At 35.6% G+C, this 17,465-nt stretch overlaps 2 protein-coding genes across 2 annotated transcripts in view; one reads left to right on the top strand and one right to left on the bottom strand.

Annotated features, from left to right (window-relative positions):
- Positions 1-3,662, bottom strand: part of LOC123535341 (uncharacterized) — a 30,218-nt gene extending 26,556 nt beyond the window's left edge. The window contains exon 1 of the mRNA XM_053520346.1: positions 3,503-3,662. The gene's annotated coding sequence lies outside the window, so the exon portion shown is untranslated. The remainder of the gene's footprint in view (positions 1-3,502) is intronic.
- LOC128547605 (uncharacterized) lies at positions 389-14,015 on the top strand. Its single transcript, XM_053520649.1, has 2 exons — positions 389-1,870; positions 13,980-14,015. Exons 1-2 carry the CDS (start codon positions 389-391, stop codon positions 14,013-14,015), a joined length of 1,518 nt encoding a protein of 505 aa, XP_053376624.1.
- The last annotated feature ends 3,450 nt before the right edge of the window (positions 14,016-17,465 follow it).

Below are 17,465 nucleotides of genomic sequence, written 5' to 3'. Positions count from 1 at the left end.
ATTTTGCCCGAAAACTAACTCGCATGATAAGCTTAAATTAGCAGAAAACATTTTTAAATTCAATCGCAGGCTTCGTCTAAAGGAATATTTTGCTTCAAAAATAATAAATGACAGCGAATGCGAGAGCGATGATAACAATGCAGATACAGATAATTATCATGGTCTTCCATTCTACAATAAATCTCAGTCATCTTTTACTCCTCCAGCTGGTCGCGATATGTACTTAGATTTTTATATAACAGCTGTTACTGAAGAAATATTACAGAATTGTAACAAGAAAAGACGATATAGTAATATTTCAAAAACTGAACTAGATTCGCTCAGAAAATTATCTCAAGATGAATCGATTGTTATCAAGAAAGCTGACAAATCTAATACAATTGTTATAATGAACACGGAGGATTACAAGAAAGAGATTCTGAGGCAACTTAGTGATGGTAAATATTATGAAAAACTTAAACAAGATCCTAAAGATAATATTCTTAAGAATATATCTACATGTATTGAAAGTATAGAAGAGACAAATAGTAATATAACTAAGGAATTTGACATGTTTCCAGAGTCTGTTAGAACTCCGGTATTTTACGTGCTGCCGAAAATACATAAGACTCCCGACAGCAATCTACCGCTAAATTATCCCGGGCGACCCATTGTGTCGGCATGCAGCTCGCCCACGGAGAACATTTCAAAATATCTTGATTATATACTCAAACCGCACATGATAAACTTACCGTCTTATATTAAAGACACAACTGACTTTATTGAAAAGATTAAAAGTTTCAAATTCAAAAGTAAGGCTACTTATTTAGTGACACTAGATGTTTCTTCTCTATACACAAACATACCGCACAGCGACGGAATAGACGCATGTAAATATTTTTTGGACGAGCATTGTCATGGAAGATTGAAATGTGACGATGTCGCAAACCTCATTAAACTTGTTCTGCAAAATAATTATTTCAAATTTGATGAAGATTTTTATCTCCAAAAAATGGGTACTGCGATGGGCAGCTCAATGGCACTATCATACGCATCGTTATTTATGGGAAAATTTGAACAAGACTTCCTTAGAAATCGAGATCTACAACCGACACTTTGGCTGCGTTTCCTGGATGATATTTTTATGGTGTGGGATCATTCCTTGGAAGAACTAGAACTTTTCATCAGAGAGTTAAACAGTTTTCATCCTGACATAAAGTTTACGCATACTATTTCACAAGATTCGCTCTCGTTTCTAGATGTAAATATATCCAAGGGAGAGAATTTATGTGTTGAAACTTACATATATGTGAAAGAAACTAATAACCACCAGTACCTGGACTATACATCATGTCATCCCAAACAATGTAAAAACGGTATTCCGTATAGTCAAGCAAAACGCTATAGACGTATAATATCAGATGATGACAAGTTTAAACATTCATTATCACAGCTTCGTAAATTCTTCGTTGACAGAGGTTACCCACATGATGTGTTAGACCGTGCCTTCCAAAAAGTAGTCAATATATCTCAGCAAGAAGCTTTACAGACTCAAGTTGGGGACAAAAATAGTGTAATTCCTTTTACTATCGTGTATGATCCAGCACTTCCACGTATTGGTAACACTATTAATAAATACTGGAGTATTTTGAACCTATCAAAAAGCTTTACAACTAAATCCGTTTATGAGAACTGTAAACCTGTTGTTGCCTATAGACGTCCGAAAAATTTACAAGACTATTTGATAAGTTCAGAGTTCAATAAGCAAAGTGATAAACTTTATCTCTCACAGAGATGTAATGGTAGCCGATGTTCGCATTGTACCAATATCGAAACAGGTTCAGAATTTACCAGTCAAATGACTGGTCAAGCATACAGTTTACATCATAACGTAAACTGTAAAAGTAACTGTGTAATTTATTTGATTACTTGCAAAAAATGGGACAAACAGTATGTGGGACAAACTAAGCAACCTGTATCAAAACGCATGAACAGTCACCGATTTGATATTAATAGTTTTACTGACCCTACTTTTTCCTCAATGGTTGCATCACATTTCAATTTACGAGATCATTGCTTAAAGGACTTTTCTTTTATGCCTATTGATGTTGTAAGAAATGACATTGATCGTCTCTGCAAAGAAACAGTGTGGATACATAAACTGAAAACGCTCTATCCAGATGGTTTAAATTCTAAAGTTTTATTTGATATTAATTGACCAATCAACTAATTGTATTGATCTATATATGTAGATATGTAATGCCGAGTATATCGTTGTTTTTTCCTATTTCTGTTTTTTATATATATAAGTATAGGAAATTTTGTATAAACACTATCCGACAATTTACTCGGTATGTTTGTTAAATCCGTTTAAAGGAACGTTATTTTTCATTTATTTAACATTGTAAATAATGTAGATCTAAACTTTGTATACATTTTACCGCCTTTTTACGCGACGTTGTTTAACGACGTCACGTCCGTTGTTTTTATTGTTATTCTTCCCTGAGGAAGGCTTAACGCCGAAACGTTGGAAGTTAATAATTATCTATGAACAAACGCTACACGTGTTGTTGTTGATTTTTCTTATCTGCCCACGTGATGAAAGTGTCATAAAATACTTTCGCGTCTCGTTCTATATTTATATCAATGTTTACAAAATAAAGCGTTGCAACGGCTTATAAAAATGCGTGAGAAAGACTGCGAAAACTCGAATGTTCCCGTAAATCTGGAAACTAGAAACTTATTAACCATTAAGTGTAAAATAGGTAAATAAAATAGTAGCGGCATTTTGCCTTGCGGTGATAAATCATTTTAATTCACAATTTGTGGGTTAGTCGCTTTAAGCTGTTGAACTAGTATTTAAGATATTTTTTCTATTTTCAGGAAATCACCATTATTAAATTATTAGCTTCCTTCGTTTTAGCGAAAGATTTCAATTGGTGGTGGTTTTATGCCACCATACTTTACAGCAAATATTTCAGTTTCGGTCAAAACAATAAAGACTTAGGTAGCTTTAAACTACGGTAGCTCAAAAGTCACAATGCGAATATTTAATGTATTTATATTTTTCTCCCTTTTTTAAAGAAGAAATAAAATCGCAAAACGAGAAATTGAAAGTGCAACCATTTTATTTTATTTATTTATTTTATTTAATTATCTATTTTATAAAAGATAAAATCTTGATATTTACGGACGTTCATATCCGCGCTTTGTTAATATACAATTATTGAAAGTGCTATAAAGAAAGTATTTTGATTTGCTGTATTTTTTTCTATGTTTTGTTAAAATACGGCATGGAAGAAAAATAATTTAACTATCACTACCTGTAGGTGCGGATGGGAATCCGGAATGTCCAGCTCTCGGGTAATTGTGTCGGAAAGTTAACAAAACCTTGATACCCATTGAGCCGGATGTTCCAATCTACACCTACGATAAGTTAAATAATCTTTTAATAGTTACCTAGATTTCCTCACAACAAGCTATAAGAATGTTCTAGCAAAATCTAAAATAATGTAGCACTTACAATTTTAGAATCTCCGAACTATGCACTGTTGAAACAGATTAACTTCTGAAGAGGCAGATCTGACGATTCGTCCTGGGTATTTCTTACGTTCTTAATCCTTTCTCCTGTCCTCCTGTTCACAATGATGATGCTACAATACGACCAGCATATATACATTTGTAAGACATCCAGACACACGCAAGAGTCAATGGAAAGACAGAGCGCTCGACTGAGTCGAAAATGGAAGATAAACAGAAGTGGATATAGTAGTAAAATTGTAGAAATTGTGCGTGCATGCGTCCGTGCGTGCCTGCATGCGTGCGTGCGTGCGTGCATGAGTGCTTGAGTGTTCGTGCATGTGTGGCAGGAGGGAGGGGCCGAGAGGGAGTTAGATATCTAGAAGTAATTGATAAGGCAGGGGCAAAAATACGTTTGTATGTTTAAAAGAAATTAAAGAATTTGAAAGAGGGAAAGTAATAATAACATTTAAAAATGTGCGAGGAAACAGTAGAAGTGGGCTTGAATAGAGAAGTTATTCATAGTGACCTTCACATTTAGTTATTCTAATTCATTGGACGTCGACTGTAAAACAAGTGCAACATCGAAAACTCATTCCTGATTGAATCCCTCGCTACGAGAATAAAACAAAGCAGTTTTCGTTTTTTTCTTGTTGAGCGCCGAGTTATAAAGCTACTGGTACCATATTTTAGGTGTCTGATATGACCTGACCAGAAAGCCAACCCACCACATCACACACTCAAACAGGCACACTAACATTACGCTATGTTTACCTTTGGATTTCCAACGCTAAACAAATATCTTTCTTCTCTCTGAAGTTGAATAATAACAAAGGCGGCAGCTTAAAAAGGCAGTGAAGTTGAGAACCACATCATAACTATTCAAATATTTGAATGGCCTTAACCTTTTGGTAACCTGACCCTAAACAACGACATCAATTTCTTACCAAGGGAACTTTTTGGTGATAACAGATACGGAACATAATAAAAATAAAGCTGATCCCAGTGATCTTGACCTCTAGGTACCTAACCTTTAACTTTAACAACAAGATGTTTGTCCGCCACTTAGAAAAATCTTTTGAAGACACAGACAATGGTTAAGAATAAAGCTAATCGCAAAACTTTAATTTTAGAACAACTTCAACCACCGATACTGACGCCAATGCCAGCAACAGATACCAACGCTAATAGCACTGCAAGTACAAATATTTCTCTTTATTTCTTGAATATTCGAGCTAAATGCAATGATGATTCAATGTAGACAAAATATGCAGCATTAGCGACAGACGTTCAACGACAAAGGAAATATAAACAGGCGTAACAAGCATACACAAGATTGCAATACAAAGAGACAGAGATAAATAGAATCATTTTGTAATTAAATTAGAAACGCTGAAACGTGTATTGTGCTTTAACTGCTTCATCTGTTTCGCGAGACGATGATGCAAATAGATAAATATATTTCAAACATCTGGAGAAACAAAGGAACAAAACAAACATTTGAGATACGGCATACCTGAAATACAAGATGCACGAGATAAAGCATTCTAAAGCTTCTAATTTTGAAAGGCATAATGACTCAACATTTTAAAAGCAGCTTCTCAACTTCATTTTCTTGATGAATCATAAGTTAGTGCTTCGATTAAGGGTAACTTAGACCCAGATTTTACATTTGAAAATATTAACAATTACGACATATAGTTTATGCTAAACACAAAATTAACAGCATTATGCATTATGTTTAAAATAGTGCATACTTCATACATATAAATATCATAGCTTAACACAGTATAAATGTGTATTTACCAATGAAAAACTGGAAGTTTAATAATCGATTGTAACTACATGGTATTCAATCGTGCACGAAGATCCATATAAACAATCATTGTACATACTTGTAAAAGATAATACATTTGATGAAGGTTTTCTATGTTTGAAGTAAATAACTTAAGATAAAATATTTAAGTAAAGGATGGGCATTAGATATCTTTAACTAAGGAGTATGTTATTCATGTGGTAGCTAACACGTACGAACGCCATAATTGACGAATGAAACTAATCGAAATATCAGCCTTTCCTTTCAAAAACAAGAAGCACTTGCTTATAAATTATAGGTAACTACAAAACACTTTGGACTTATTGCTGTTACACGGTTAGTCAGGGCAAGTGTACAATTTAAGGATTATGATCAAGTGCTTGTCAAATCGTATGGAGAGTTGAAGATGATTTGGTAATTGTATCGTTATTAGGTGACAGTTACTTCCCCTGATAATAAATTTCGCCATTTGTATTCTGAAAATGTTGATAGTCTGACTTTCACATTTGGTTAATTCAAATTCAAGTTTCATTAGCTCGCCAGAACACGAAGCGCTAAAGGTGAACAATTATGATCGGTCATTGTCCGGCGTCCACCGGCGTCCATTATGGGTCGTGCGTCGTCCGTCAACATTTGCCTTGTGAACAATCTAGAGGCCACATTTGTGACCCTTGATCAGACAGTTAATCTTGACAATCTCTAGGTCAAGTTTGAAACTGTTATGAGGTCAAAAACTAGGTCAGAAGGCCAGATCATAGGAAAAGATTGCGGACAATTTAGATGCCAGAGTTTTGACTCACCGCCGTTTGAATACATCTGCGGATGTCTCTAAATTGTTTTTGTACTTTTAGCATGTGTTAATGTTGAGTTCTGCTCAACCCGGGGCTAGAGGGCGCGGACGGTAGCATGCATTTCCACTACCGTTCATGAACAGGCTCAATCAAACCGAGCCTGCAACATTTTCGTTTTTGTCGTATTGAGCGACCTGTGATGTTTCCGCTTTTCTCTATGTTCCATCATTATGAAACTTAGTCAGAATATTTGTTTTGATGATTTCTAAAAAAATCTGAAACTGGGCCATGTGGGGTCAAAAACTAGGCCGCTCGGTCAAATTAAAGGAAACGCTTGTGAACACTCAAAGAGGCCACAGTTGTGACCCAATATTTATGAAGTTATGAGGTCAAAAACTAGGTCAGACGGCCAGATCATAGGAAAAGCTTGCGGACACTCTAGATGCCAGTTTTGTCTCAATCTTTATGAAACGTAGTCAGAATGTTTGTTTTGATGATTTCTAAAAATATCTGAATCTGGGTCATGTGGAGTCAAAAACTAGGTCGCCCGGTCAAATTAAAGGAAACGCTTGTGAACACTCAAAGAGGCCACAGTTGTGACCCAATATTTATGAAACTTGGTCAGAATGTCTGTCTTAATAAGCTCTAGGTCAGATTTGAAACTATGTCATGTGGGGTCTAAAACTAGGTCAGTACGCTAGATCAAAGGAACAGGTTATGAATACACGTTACCCAATCTTTATGAAACTTGCTCAGTATAATATATTTGTCTTGATAATCTCTTGGTCAAGTCTGAATCTGGGTCATGTGAGGTGAGAAACTAGATCCGAAATTTAAGATAGAAACACATGAAAATTAGTCAGAATGTTTGTTTTGATGATCTCAAGGTCAAGTATGAATCAGGGTTCAAAAAAACAAGGTCACTCAGTCAAATCACAGACGCTTGTGGACACCTAAGAGGTCTCAGTTTTAACCCTATCTTTATGAAGCTTTACAAGAATGTTTGTCTTGATGATCTCTAGGTAAAGTTCGAACCTGAGTTATGTGGTGTCACAATGTCAGCAGGCCAGATCAAAAGAAAAGCTTGTAAACACTCTAGAGGTAACAGTTGTGAACCAATCTTTATGATGATCTCTAGGTCAAGTTCGAAACTGGGTTATATGGAATAAAAACTAGGTTAGTAGGCAAGATCAAAGGAAACCTCTTGTTAACACACTAAAGTCCACGATTTAATTTTGAAACTCATTTGAATTGATCAGCATATTTGTCTTGATGACCTCTATGATAAGTTCGAATCTGGGTCGTGTGGGTCAAAAACTAGGTCACCCGGGCAAATAAAAAACTTGTTGACACTTTAGGGGCCACAATTGTGACTCTATGAAACTTGGACAGAATATGTGTCTTGGTAATCTCTAGACCAAGTTCGGAACTGGGTTATGTGGGGTGAAAAACTATGTCAAAAGAAAACATTGTTAACGCTTTAGAGACCATAATTTAAGTTTGAAACTCGTGAGCATTAGTCAGAACGTTTATTTATGGTGCTTGTCAAATCGTATTTAGGGTTGCAGATGATTTGGCAATATGTCAGACTAGATCAAAGGAAAATTTTAACACTCTAGAAACCATAATTTAAGTTTGAAACTCATGAACATTAGTCAGAATGTTTATTTTGATGATCTCAAGGTCAAGTATGAATCCGGATTATGTGTGGTTAAAAGCAAGGTCACCCAGTCAAATCAAAAGAAAAGCGTGTGAACACTCTAGATGCCACAGTTGTGACTCAAGTTTGTTTTTGAAATTTGGTAAGAATGTTTGTCTTGATGGTCTCAATGTCAAGTTTGTAACTGGGTTAGTAGGCTAGACCAGAGGAAAACCTTGTTAACACTCTAGGGTCCACGCTTTAAGTTTGAAACTCATAATCAGAATGTTTGTTTTGATGACCTCTAGGTCAAGTTAGAATCTGTATTATGTGGGGTCTAAAACTAGGTCACCCGGTCAAATCAAAGGAAAAACTTGTTGGCACTCTAGATGTCACAGTTGTGACCCTATCTTTATGAAACTTATTCAGAATGTTTGTCTTGATCTCTAGGTCTAGTTTGGAACTTGGTCATGGTGAGTCAAAAGCTTGGTCAGTATGCCAGATCAACTCTGGTGAGCGATATAGGGCCATCATTGGCCTCTTATATAGAAGAAGGGTCAGTTGTGTTTAGACAAAATATTGATGATGTGTAGCCAATAAACTGTAACTGTTTAAAAAGTTTAAAGTTGGCTAGCAGTAACTTGTCACCGTGGATGTTTAATATGCAGAGATGGAATGTTGTTAAAACTATACGAAGCGGCTGATAACGGTAAGTTAATGTAATGATAAATAGAACTTAGAAGACCTTTCTGTAGACACATGAACCTCTGGTGTTTAAAGACATCTATCCATCACGGTTCAGTATAGTTCGGACATGATCTCTGAACCTCGACCTTTAGCGCAGTCCATTTCAATAGGAGAAACAGGCAAATTATAGTTTTGGTTATCACGAAACTTCTGTTTCACAAGTTATATATCAACTTTGTTCCCATTGAAAGCCAAAAGGCTCTATGGTGCAGTGCAGTGCAACCTCTGTAGAGCAACATGCTTTTGGAGATACAAATATTGTCGGTTATGTAGAGGTTGTTGTTCTAGAGAGGTAAATTTGACAGTATATTTCATTTAAGGGAAATTTTGAGGATGTTGTTATAGAGAGGTTGTTTTCTAAAGAGAGGGCCGCTATGGAGAGGTTGTACTGTAGTGAAGTTGTTTCACTCAGGAAGCTCAGGAGTTACTTCTGTTTGTCTTTGATTTTTTTCTCTTTTACTATAAGTCAGTGTAAATGTATTTTGTTGCAATCCTTCTCATCGTTACACTGTTGCTTGTTTGTCTGTCTGTGTATTTTGTTTGTCTGTCTGTGTATTTTGTTTGTCTGTCTGTGTGTTTTGTTTGTCTTTGTCTGTGTGTTTTGTTTGTCTGTCTGTGTGTTTTGTTTGTCTGTCTGTGTATTTTGTTTGTCTGTCTGTGTGTTTTGTTTGTCTGTCTGTGTATTTTGTTTGTCTATCTGTGTATTTTGTTTTTCTGTCTGTGTATTTTGTTTGTCTGTCTGTGTATATTGTTTGTCTGTCTGTGTATTTTGTTTGTCTGTTTGTGTATTTTGTTTGTCTGTCTGTGTATTTTGTTTGTCTGTTTGTGTAGTTTGTTTGTCTGTTTGTGTATTTTGTTCGTCTGTCTGTGTTCAGCATGATAACGGCAAAAGAAAGGCGGCTGTCAATCTTTCCTGGATGAATCAGTGCCCACATTTGGTCGAATAAACCGAAGGCTAACCAGCTTCTTTCACACATGAATTAATCAACGGTGACAGACTAATTCTCGTGGAAACAACTTTCCAAATGAAATGTCACAGAATGTTATGGCTGGGTTGTGGATCGAATTAGTGATCCCCTCATTGTAAGCTAGGTACACAACGACCAGACCACGCAGCCTGGCACCTCATAGTTGTTTTGCTTGTCTATGTAAATTTAGCCTTATCGACCATTCTATTGAAGGGTGTTAATGTGCCAGGAACATGTAACCTATGTATCTGATTGTGCTAAGTATCTGAAAATATGTTTTGGCTTTCAGATAGAGACGATCTTTAGCCCTGGAATGTTAATGATAATGAAATGTAAATATTTTTTTTATTTGCAGCAGTATGTTTAAAGAACTAATGGAATCCTTTTGAAGAGAGGCATTGAGTCAGCTATAATACAAAGACTTTTCGCTGATAATGTACTGTAAAATCTAGTAAATAAGCGCATATTTGAATATAAGTGCATATCAAAATTAAGTGTGTAGGGCCTTGCGGTTATTCCGTATGGGATGGCCGTACCGTAAAATTGTCTCCAAAGAAGGCGCATATCCGATTATTGGTAAACAAACAAAAGATGCAGCAAAAACAAATAATTAATGGTATCATTCCGTGATGATTATTTATCATGAAAGCAGGTGACAACTGTGTAACCTGTTGAATAGGCGTTGTGTGTTTAGAAATCTTAACGTCTCGTGTCTGGTGAAACGTTAATCGTTAATGATGACAGAAAAAAAAAAAACATGAAAAGTTGTTTCCTTTGTTATTACAGTTTGTCATTCTTGTGTAAATCTGTGAAAACAATATGGATAAAATGTTTGTTGTTGTTGTTTTGTTTCGTCAGAATATTATAGAAGGATTTATAGTCATTTGTTCATTAAAAACACCTGCATGCATACTTTAGTACAACTCCTTCTACAGTTTACAAGTAGGGATGGGAACGAATGTTCGAATATTCGAAAATCGGCCGAATATTCGAATATGAAAATCAAATTCGAATATTCGTAAATTAGTGAAAATATTTTTTTTTTATAAATAACAAAGAAATATAAAATTATCGTTGATTTTATGCAATATAAGCATGCTAATTCTGCAGAATAAAACCGTTTGTTCTGTCATGTTAGTTTATCGCATATCAAAAGATGTCCAAATAACAAGAACATTGCAATGCATAATTGGCAGGGACCACCGTTATGGATTAACAGTTTGCAACAGGCGTAATTGTGTTGCATGTCAATAATTGTCCAATTAACAAGAGAATTGCAATGCATAACTGGCAGGGGTCATCGTTACGAATTAACAGTTTGCAACAGGCGTAAATGTAATGCCTTTTTATCTTTTGTTCATTTTTATTGGCGCCTGTATTTTTTTTTTGTTTCGGAAACAATACCAAACTTGTAGATATTGGCGATCTTTATAAAAATATTATGTACGACATTTCAGACCGTCCGCAGAATCGGTTTTCATCCACAGCGCCCTGGCAATTCATTTATTGAAATCGGCCGTATTTGAAATAAATTTCGAAGTAGTTTATGATAAAATCAAGAAATAACATATGATTGATGCATAAGATCATGTTGAAGGAGGTTTAAGTCTGCCTTCGGTAAATTTATCGTTTTTTTACACGCTGATTGAAAATTTTCAAAATGGCGGCGATAATACAACAGCGTGACACGTGCTTAAATTGGACGGCCTGCTAATTTTAGATAAAGTTGCAACGGTCTAAATTATAATCGATTTGAAAGTTTTCTTTATCTTTTTGAAGCTTAAACACGGGATTAATTAAATATGTTCATAATTATACTCAGTCTGACAGAATCGTGAAATAAAACGCTAGCCTTTAAGGGTGACGGGTTTAACTAGGTAGGAACAAACATTTTTAGGCCTTATTACGTAAGATGATTCACGTTTTAAAGTACGAAATATATTGTGTATATGCCAATCACTTAATAAGAATTTAATATTGATTTCAGTATTCGTTCCCATCCCTAATTGTTTTTGTATAGAGAAATGAGAAATAACAAGTATCTAGTTACAATTGGACAGTAACACATATAAGGCTATGACAATGTATTTAATGTCCAAATATATTAGTCAATTAATGTAGTAGCATGCACGGTACTTCATGTATTAAGGTGAGTTTAGACAACACTTGGTTTCTACAGTGTAAGATGAGCCCGCCCGCTTAGCTCAATAGGTAGAGCGTTGGTCTACGGATCGCGGGGTCGTGAGTTCGATCCTCGGGCGAGGCGTATGTTCTCCGTGACTATTTGATAAACGACATTGTGTCTGCAATCATTAGTCCTCCACCTCTGATTCATGTGGGGAAGTTGACAGTTACTTGCGGAGAACAGGTTTGTACTGGTACAGCATCCAGGAACACTGGTTAGGTTAACTGTCCGCCGTTACATGACTGAAATACTGTTGAAAAACGGCGTTAAACCCAAAACAAACAAACAAAAACAGTGTAAGATAGTTATTATTCTATGTTTATAAAACTATACTGAGAAGAGAATGACAGAATAAGTTTGCAGATGAAGTTGTGAAAACAGGGCCTAGATTGTCTACCTGTCATCTTGTAGAATAGTTGTTTTATACCAGTATTACCAGAATTATTTGCACCAAGTTCATGTGGGAGGAAAAAGTAGAACCCTAGGTATTGGTGGGTCTTTAACACTTCTAATTTCTTGAATACCGATGGATAAAAATAAATACTATAGCTTATAATTAACGGTTAATGCGAATACACCGATAGCCACACGAGAACTACATGCAGATATAGACTTGCAACAGTTCGCTACTGCGAAAATATAAAGTGGTTATATTGGACTGGGAATTCATGACATGTGGCTCTTTCAGGGATCAATCAGGGGCCGTAACTACCGAACCTATAACTGGATCTGACGAATTCATCATCGAATTAAAGGTATATTGTTGCTAAAGATATTTTGCAAGTTCGTATCAAATCAAACTCTAAATGATGTCGTATCAACTGCACCACAAGCCTCCTTATCAAAGTAAATAAAATCTTTTTCCAAAATATGCATGGAATCAATCTTTGTCCTACTTCCATTGGCTTACTTGTAGCAAGCTTTTGATAATGAATTCGATGAAACTTTAAAATATTGGTCCTAAAGCCATACTTTTATATGGAATATAGGTGAAAAGCTGGAGCACTTAGCATTTATCCCTTGAATTCCTAGCAGGATGCAAAAATCCCCTAAAGCATCCGTTAAGGTTATAGAAAGTGTTACTCACTGGCGCCAGATCAGAAAGAAATGCCTCTGTATATGTTATACCCTACCCCTAGGTATTCTATAAGAACCATGGTCATGAACGGGAAAATATACTAAGCCATTTCAATCGCGTATTTCATACCTAAAACACGCAGGTCAGTAAATGTGTACTACTGATATTAAACAAGCGATAATTTATCTTCAATCGTGCACCAGTCACCTTGTCTCAATATTCCATATTGCAGAGATGCTCCGTATATTTTATGCTTTAGTCAACGTTACAGAAAAAACTTGCGTGAACTTCCCTAATGAACATCCGGTCTAGAGGTCACGACAGTGTGCACATGTTAAGCGAAATGTAAACAAACAAAAACAGAATGCAATATATTCACAGTTTTACGATAAGACTCGAAATGATGAATGAAATTCATCTTGTATATGGTTTTGAATTTGAAATCATACATAGTTATACATCTATTCTGTTTATTTAATTCATTTTGCACATTTATGCTGCATATAAACATTTTAGCGTACACGTGTAGTAAAATGACGACTGACATACGTTTTCACATCAGCCAATCAGAGTGTGTCTATAAACTAGAACGGAACTTCACCAGGGAAGTTCAAGCAAGTTTTATGAGTACCTGTGAAAAAACTGTAAACTACACGTTATTTTTGTAAGATAAGAACTACTGATGAAATGTGACCGGTACACAACGGAAGATAAATTACCACTTGTTTAATATCAATAGTACACATTTACTGAACTGCGTGTTTTAGATATGAAATACGCGATTGAAATGGGTTAGTATATTTTCCCGTTCACGACCATGGTTCTTATAGAATACCTAGGGGTAGGGTGTAACACGTACGGAGGCATTTTCTTTCTGATCTGGTGCCAATGGTGTTACTACTGTAAACAAATTCTGCCTATTTGTCACCACAGTAGGCGTTCCTAATTCGATGTCTGAGCAGTTCTCCTGAAAGACATTTAAATATTGAAATGACTTTTTTTTAGTTTTAGTAGCTATTCTCATACGAATTGTCTGTTGATGCCATATGTTGACTAGTTGAACGCTTATCAAAGTATACTGCTTATAATGCATTATGCTAAGTGATCAAGATTATATCATCATAAAATATATATGACTGGGTTATTTTTTTCATACGTAGAAATTCCCCTCTTAAATTACTCTTATACTCATGGATAATCCACCAACGTCTCAATAACACAACCTTGTAAATGGGTGAATATATTGTACTTTTTCAGGAAGAGTTATCAAACATGGCATTGGTGGTAGCCTAAAATCCCTTCATGAACTCTAAGTCTGACCTTGATCTTGGAGCTAGGAGTCTGGGTCTTGCCCACGACACGTCGTGTCATTAAGATAAACATTTTTGCTAAGTAATTTCAAAACCTCTTGATGAATGGCAAAGTTACGAACCGGACACGAAACAGACCCTATTAACGTTTGACTTCTAAGTGTGATCTTGACTTTGTAGCTAGGGGTCTGAGTATTACACATGCAATGTCGTCTCATTAAGGTTAATATTTATGCCAAACTATTTCAAAATTCCTTCATGGATGGCAGAGTTACAGCCCGGAGAAGAATTTACAAAGTTACGGTCGGACGGACGGACGGACCATGCGATTTTAATATGCCCACCTTCGGGGCATAAAAATCAAAGAACATACTGTAGTGTAAATAAAAAATTATTTGCTGAAACATCGTTAAAAGATGTAAGGATGTTATTGATAAAATTGATTAAAACCTAAAATTATCAACTGCTTTTGTAAAATTCTTGAAATAGATATATACTTAATAACTTAATAATAACATAATATATTAACAAAACCTGAAAAGTCGATCCCTCGGAAGCACCGAGGACAAGGCTAATAGTGAATATTGCAGACTCGATTTGATTGAGACCGCATTAGCTGTAGTTGGTTTAATTTGTACACTGGTGAGCAGTGTACATGTATTTAGATAATTTACAACCATGCTTTGCACGGAATGTCACGGCTCAGAGGGATAAACTGGCTATATTCATCACTACAACCCGGCAAACAGTAGGGTATCTAAAGTGGTAGTATATTCATGGCATGAAATTTGTTAATATTTACCTTGTGAACATGATCGAAGTGACAGTTTACATTCGATTTTAAGCACACTTACACACAATTTTAGTCCAATAAGATGCCTCAATAGCCTAGTGGTAGAGTGTCCGCTTTGAGTGCGGGAGGACTGGGATTCGTTCCCGGCCGCGTCATATCAAAGAGGTGAAAAATGGTACTGGCAGCTCCCTAGCTTGGCACTCAGCATTGAAAGGTAAGCACATGTAAGTATCTGTTACCTTTACCTTTATGTCGGTTCCTTTCGAAAACCGGCTAGAGTCACTGTCCCTGAATGGGGCAAAAGTTTCTGTTTTGACACTTTCAGCCATATATAGGTTTCATCTATGCTTTGGTTTAATACGAACAGGCACAGAATGTTTATCTCGATGATTTCTAGGCTAAGTTCAAAACTGGGTCATGTGGGGTCAAAAACTATGTCACCAGGTCAAATCGGAGGAAAAGATTGCTAACACTGTAGTGGCCGCATTTATGACCCTATCTTCATGATCTTGAAAATTCAAAGGCCAAGTTTAACAGGTTAGCGATATAGGGTCATCATGACCCTCTTGTTTTCATACAAAACTAGTCTGTAGACATATCTGTTTAAAGAATCAAGGCTATCAAATTTGAAATAACTTGAACATTCGTATACAGTTATAATATATGGGGATCAGTTTTGATTTCTTATTCACGCTAACAGTATATATAGTCCTGTCAATCCTAAAAATGACCTGGCATTGGATTATATAGTAAATGCTCAATGGTATTCTGTTAGGGAATATGTTGTTATTGAGGAATCTGAATGATACCCAGCTGGCATCATTGAGCATTTTGAGAAATTTAAGATGACGTCCAAGATGGCAGCCAAAATCAGAAAGATATATATCAGTGGTACAAGAAACAACTTAAATATTGCTATTTGCGGATTGATTGTGATTTAAGGTTTCGAAGTAGGCCTTGAGAAACAAAAATCAAACAACACAAATCATAGAAAGAAAGAGTGGTTTGACATGAAAATTGAACAGCATGTAAAACATGTATATTACTTTACGAAACAAGTGTCAGTATACTGATATAAACATTGAATTCTGGAAAAGGGCTGCCCAAAGGAGCTCCACTTCCGGACAGTAAAACGCCTTTAAAAACTCACCATTTTCAAAGAACAGTTACACATGTTCGTTTTGATGCATTTGCAATAGGTGCGAGTGGTGAAATTTCACATAACAAGGTGGAACATAGTTTTTAGCAATTGTTTATCTTTATTTCTTTACAAATGGCATTCATTTTCAAAGGGAGACAACTTTTTCTCGACGATTACTTTAAATAATCGGAAAAAGTTGTCTCCCTTTGAAAATGAATGCCATTTGTACTTAAAATAATCGGAAAAAGTTGTTTGATTTTTGTTTCTCAAGGCCTACTTCGAAACCTTAAATGTTTCAAACATATTTATAAATCTTTATTCATTGATTTAGTCAATCTAAGATGACATCTAGGACGGCAGTCGGATTCAAAATGGCGTTTGAAATGGCCGCCACAATTGCTGTTTTTGGCGTATTGTATTACCAAATCAAGTAGGGTTATCAAATTTGTTGATATCAGTGTTGAAATATGTAATAACTATTTAAATAAAATAACAAATTTAATCACTTGGCTATTTATCTGATCTAAAATGGCTGCCAAGATGGCCACAAAACTTGAAAGAAGTTGGAAAAAATGCTGAATATTGGTTTTATTTCATTGGTCTGTTAGTATATATAAAGAAAATCATCAAGAACATTCTAAACACTTGTTTTAAATTATATTTGCTTATTTTACAAAGAATACATTTTACAATATGGCTGCTATTATTAAGTAACATTGAACGTAAAATCAAACAGCGTGTTTGTATTCATAAAGGTATGTTAAAATGCGCATTGAAACGAAAATGCCAGAATAATTATGTTTTAATTAAGTCCTTTTCACTTAACTACCTAACGCACGTTCTTTGTTTATTGCTGCATTGATCAGCTTTGTCTTGTTTGCATGTACAAAACGTACATGGAAGTCGTGCCTGGTTACAGCTGCACCATTTTGTTAAACATGGGTTGTCACACCTCGCGCAACCGCATCTTATTATCTTCAGTACTTCCGGTGATACCAAAGCTACAGTGGGTGCTGCTGATACAGGAATCAGTGTCTTCATTACCTCTTTCCTACGCCAACCATATTCACATGGGTCTATATTTGGCGTGTCTGCATGAAGAACATGCTTCCATGTATATACCAGTACTAGCTTCATTGGCACCTACAAAAGAAACATTTATTGAAAACATAAAACATGCACATTTACAGGTCTATACTTGGAAGCATCCTCCTCATAAAACAAATATCTCATTTATTAACCAGACTTATAATCATGCTATGGATTTAAAAACTACTTGATCCAATTAAATATTTAGCTTGGTTTCACTTGTAACAGAAACAGAAACTTGGCTTGGTATTGGGACTATTTTCATGGACTATCTGGCCTAGTAGGTAAACTTTTGTTTATAGTCCAGGTCCGGCCCTAAATAGGAGTTGTATATTTTGACTTGACATCTCAGCCCCAGAATTTTCACCACAATTTGTGCACTTTGCTGATAAACAGCTGGGCGTCAAGTG

The sequence above is a fragment of the Mercenaria mercenaria genome, chromosome 12 (genome assembly GCF_021730395.1).
Source record: "Mercenaria mercenaria strain notata chromosome 12, MADL_Memer_1, whole genome shotgun sequence".
NCBI lineage: Eukaryota > Metazoa > Mollusca > Bivalvia > Venerida > Veneridae > Mercenaria > Mercenaria mercenaria.
The sequence above is the reverse complement of the archived record's forward strand: the minus strand, read 5'-3'. Positions and strand labels throughout refer to the sequence as shown.

Coding starts and splice junctions, on each gene's coding strand:
- LOC128547605 (XM_053520649.1), top strand. CDS start 389: ATGAACACGGAGGATTACAAGAAAGAGATTCTGAGGCAACTTAGTGAT. Junction 1,871..13,979: donor CATACAGTTTACATCATAAC/GTAAACTGTAAA, acceptor GTACTTTTTCAG/GAAGAGTTATCAAACATGGC.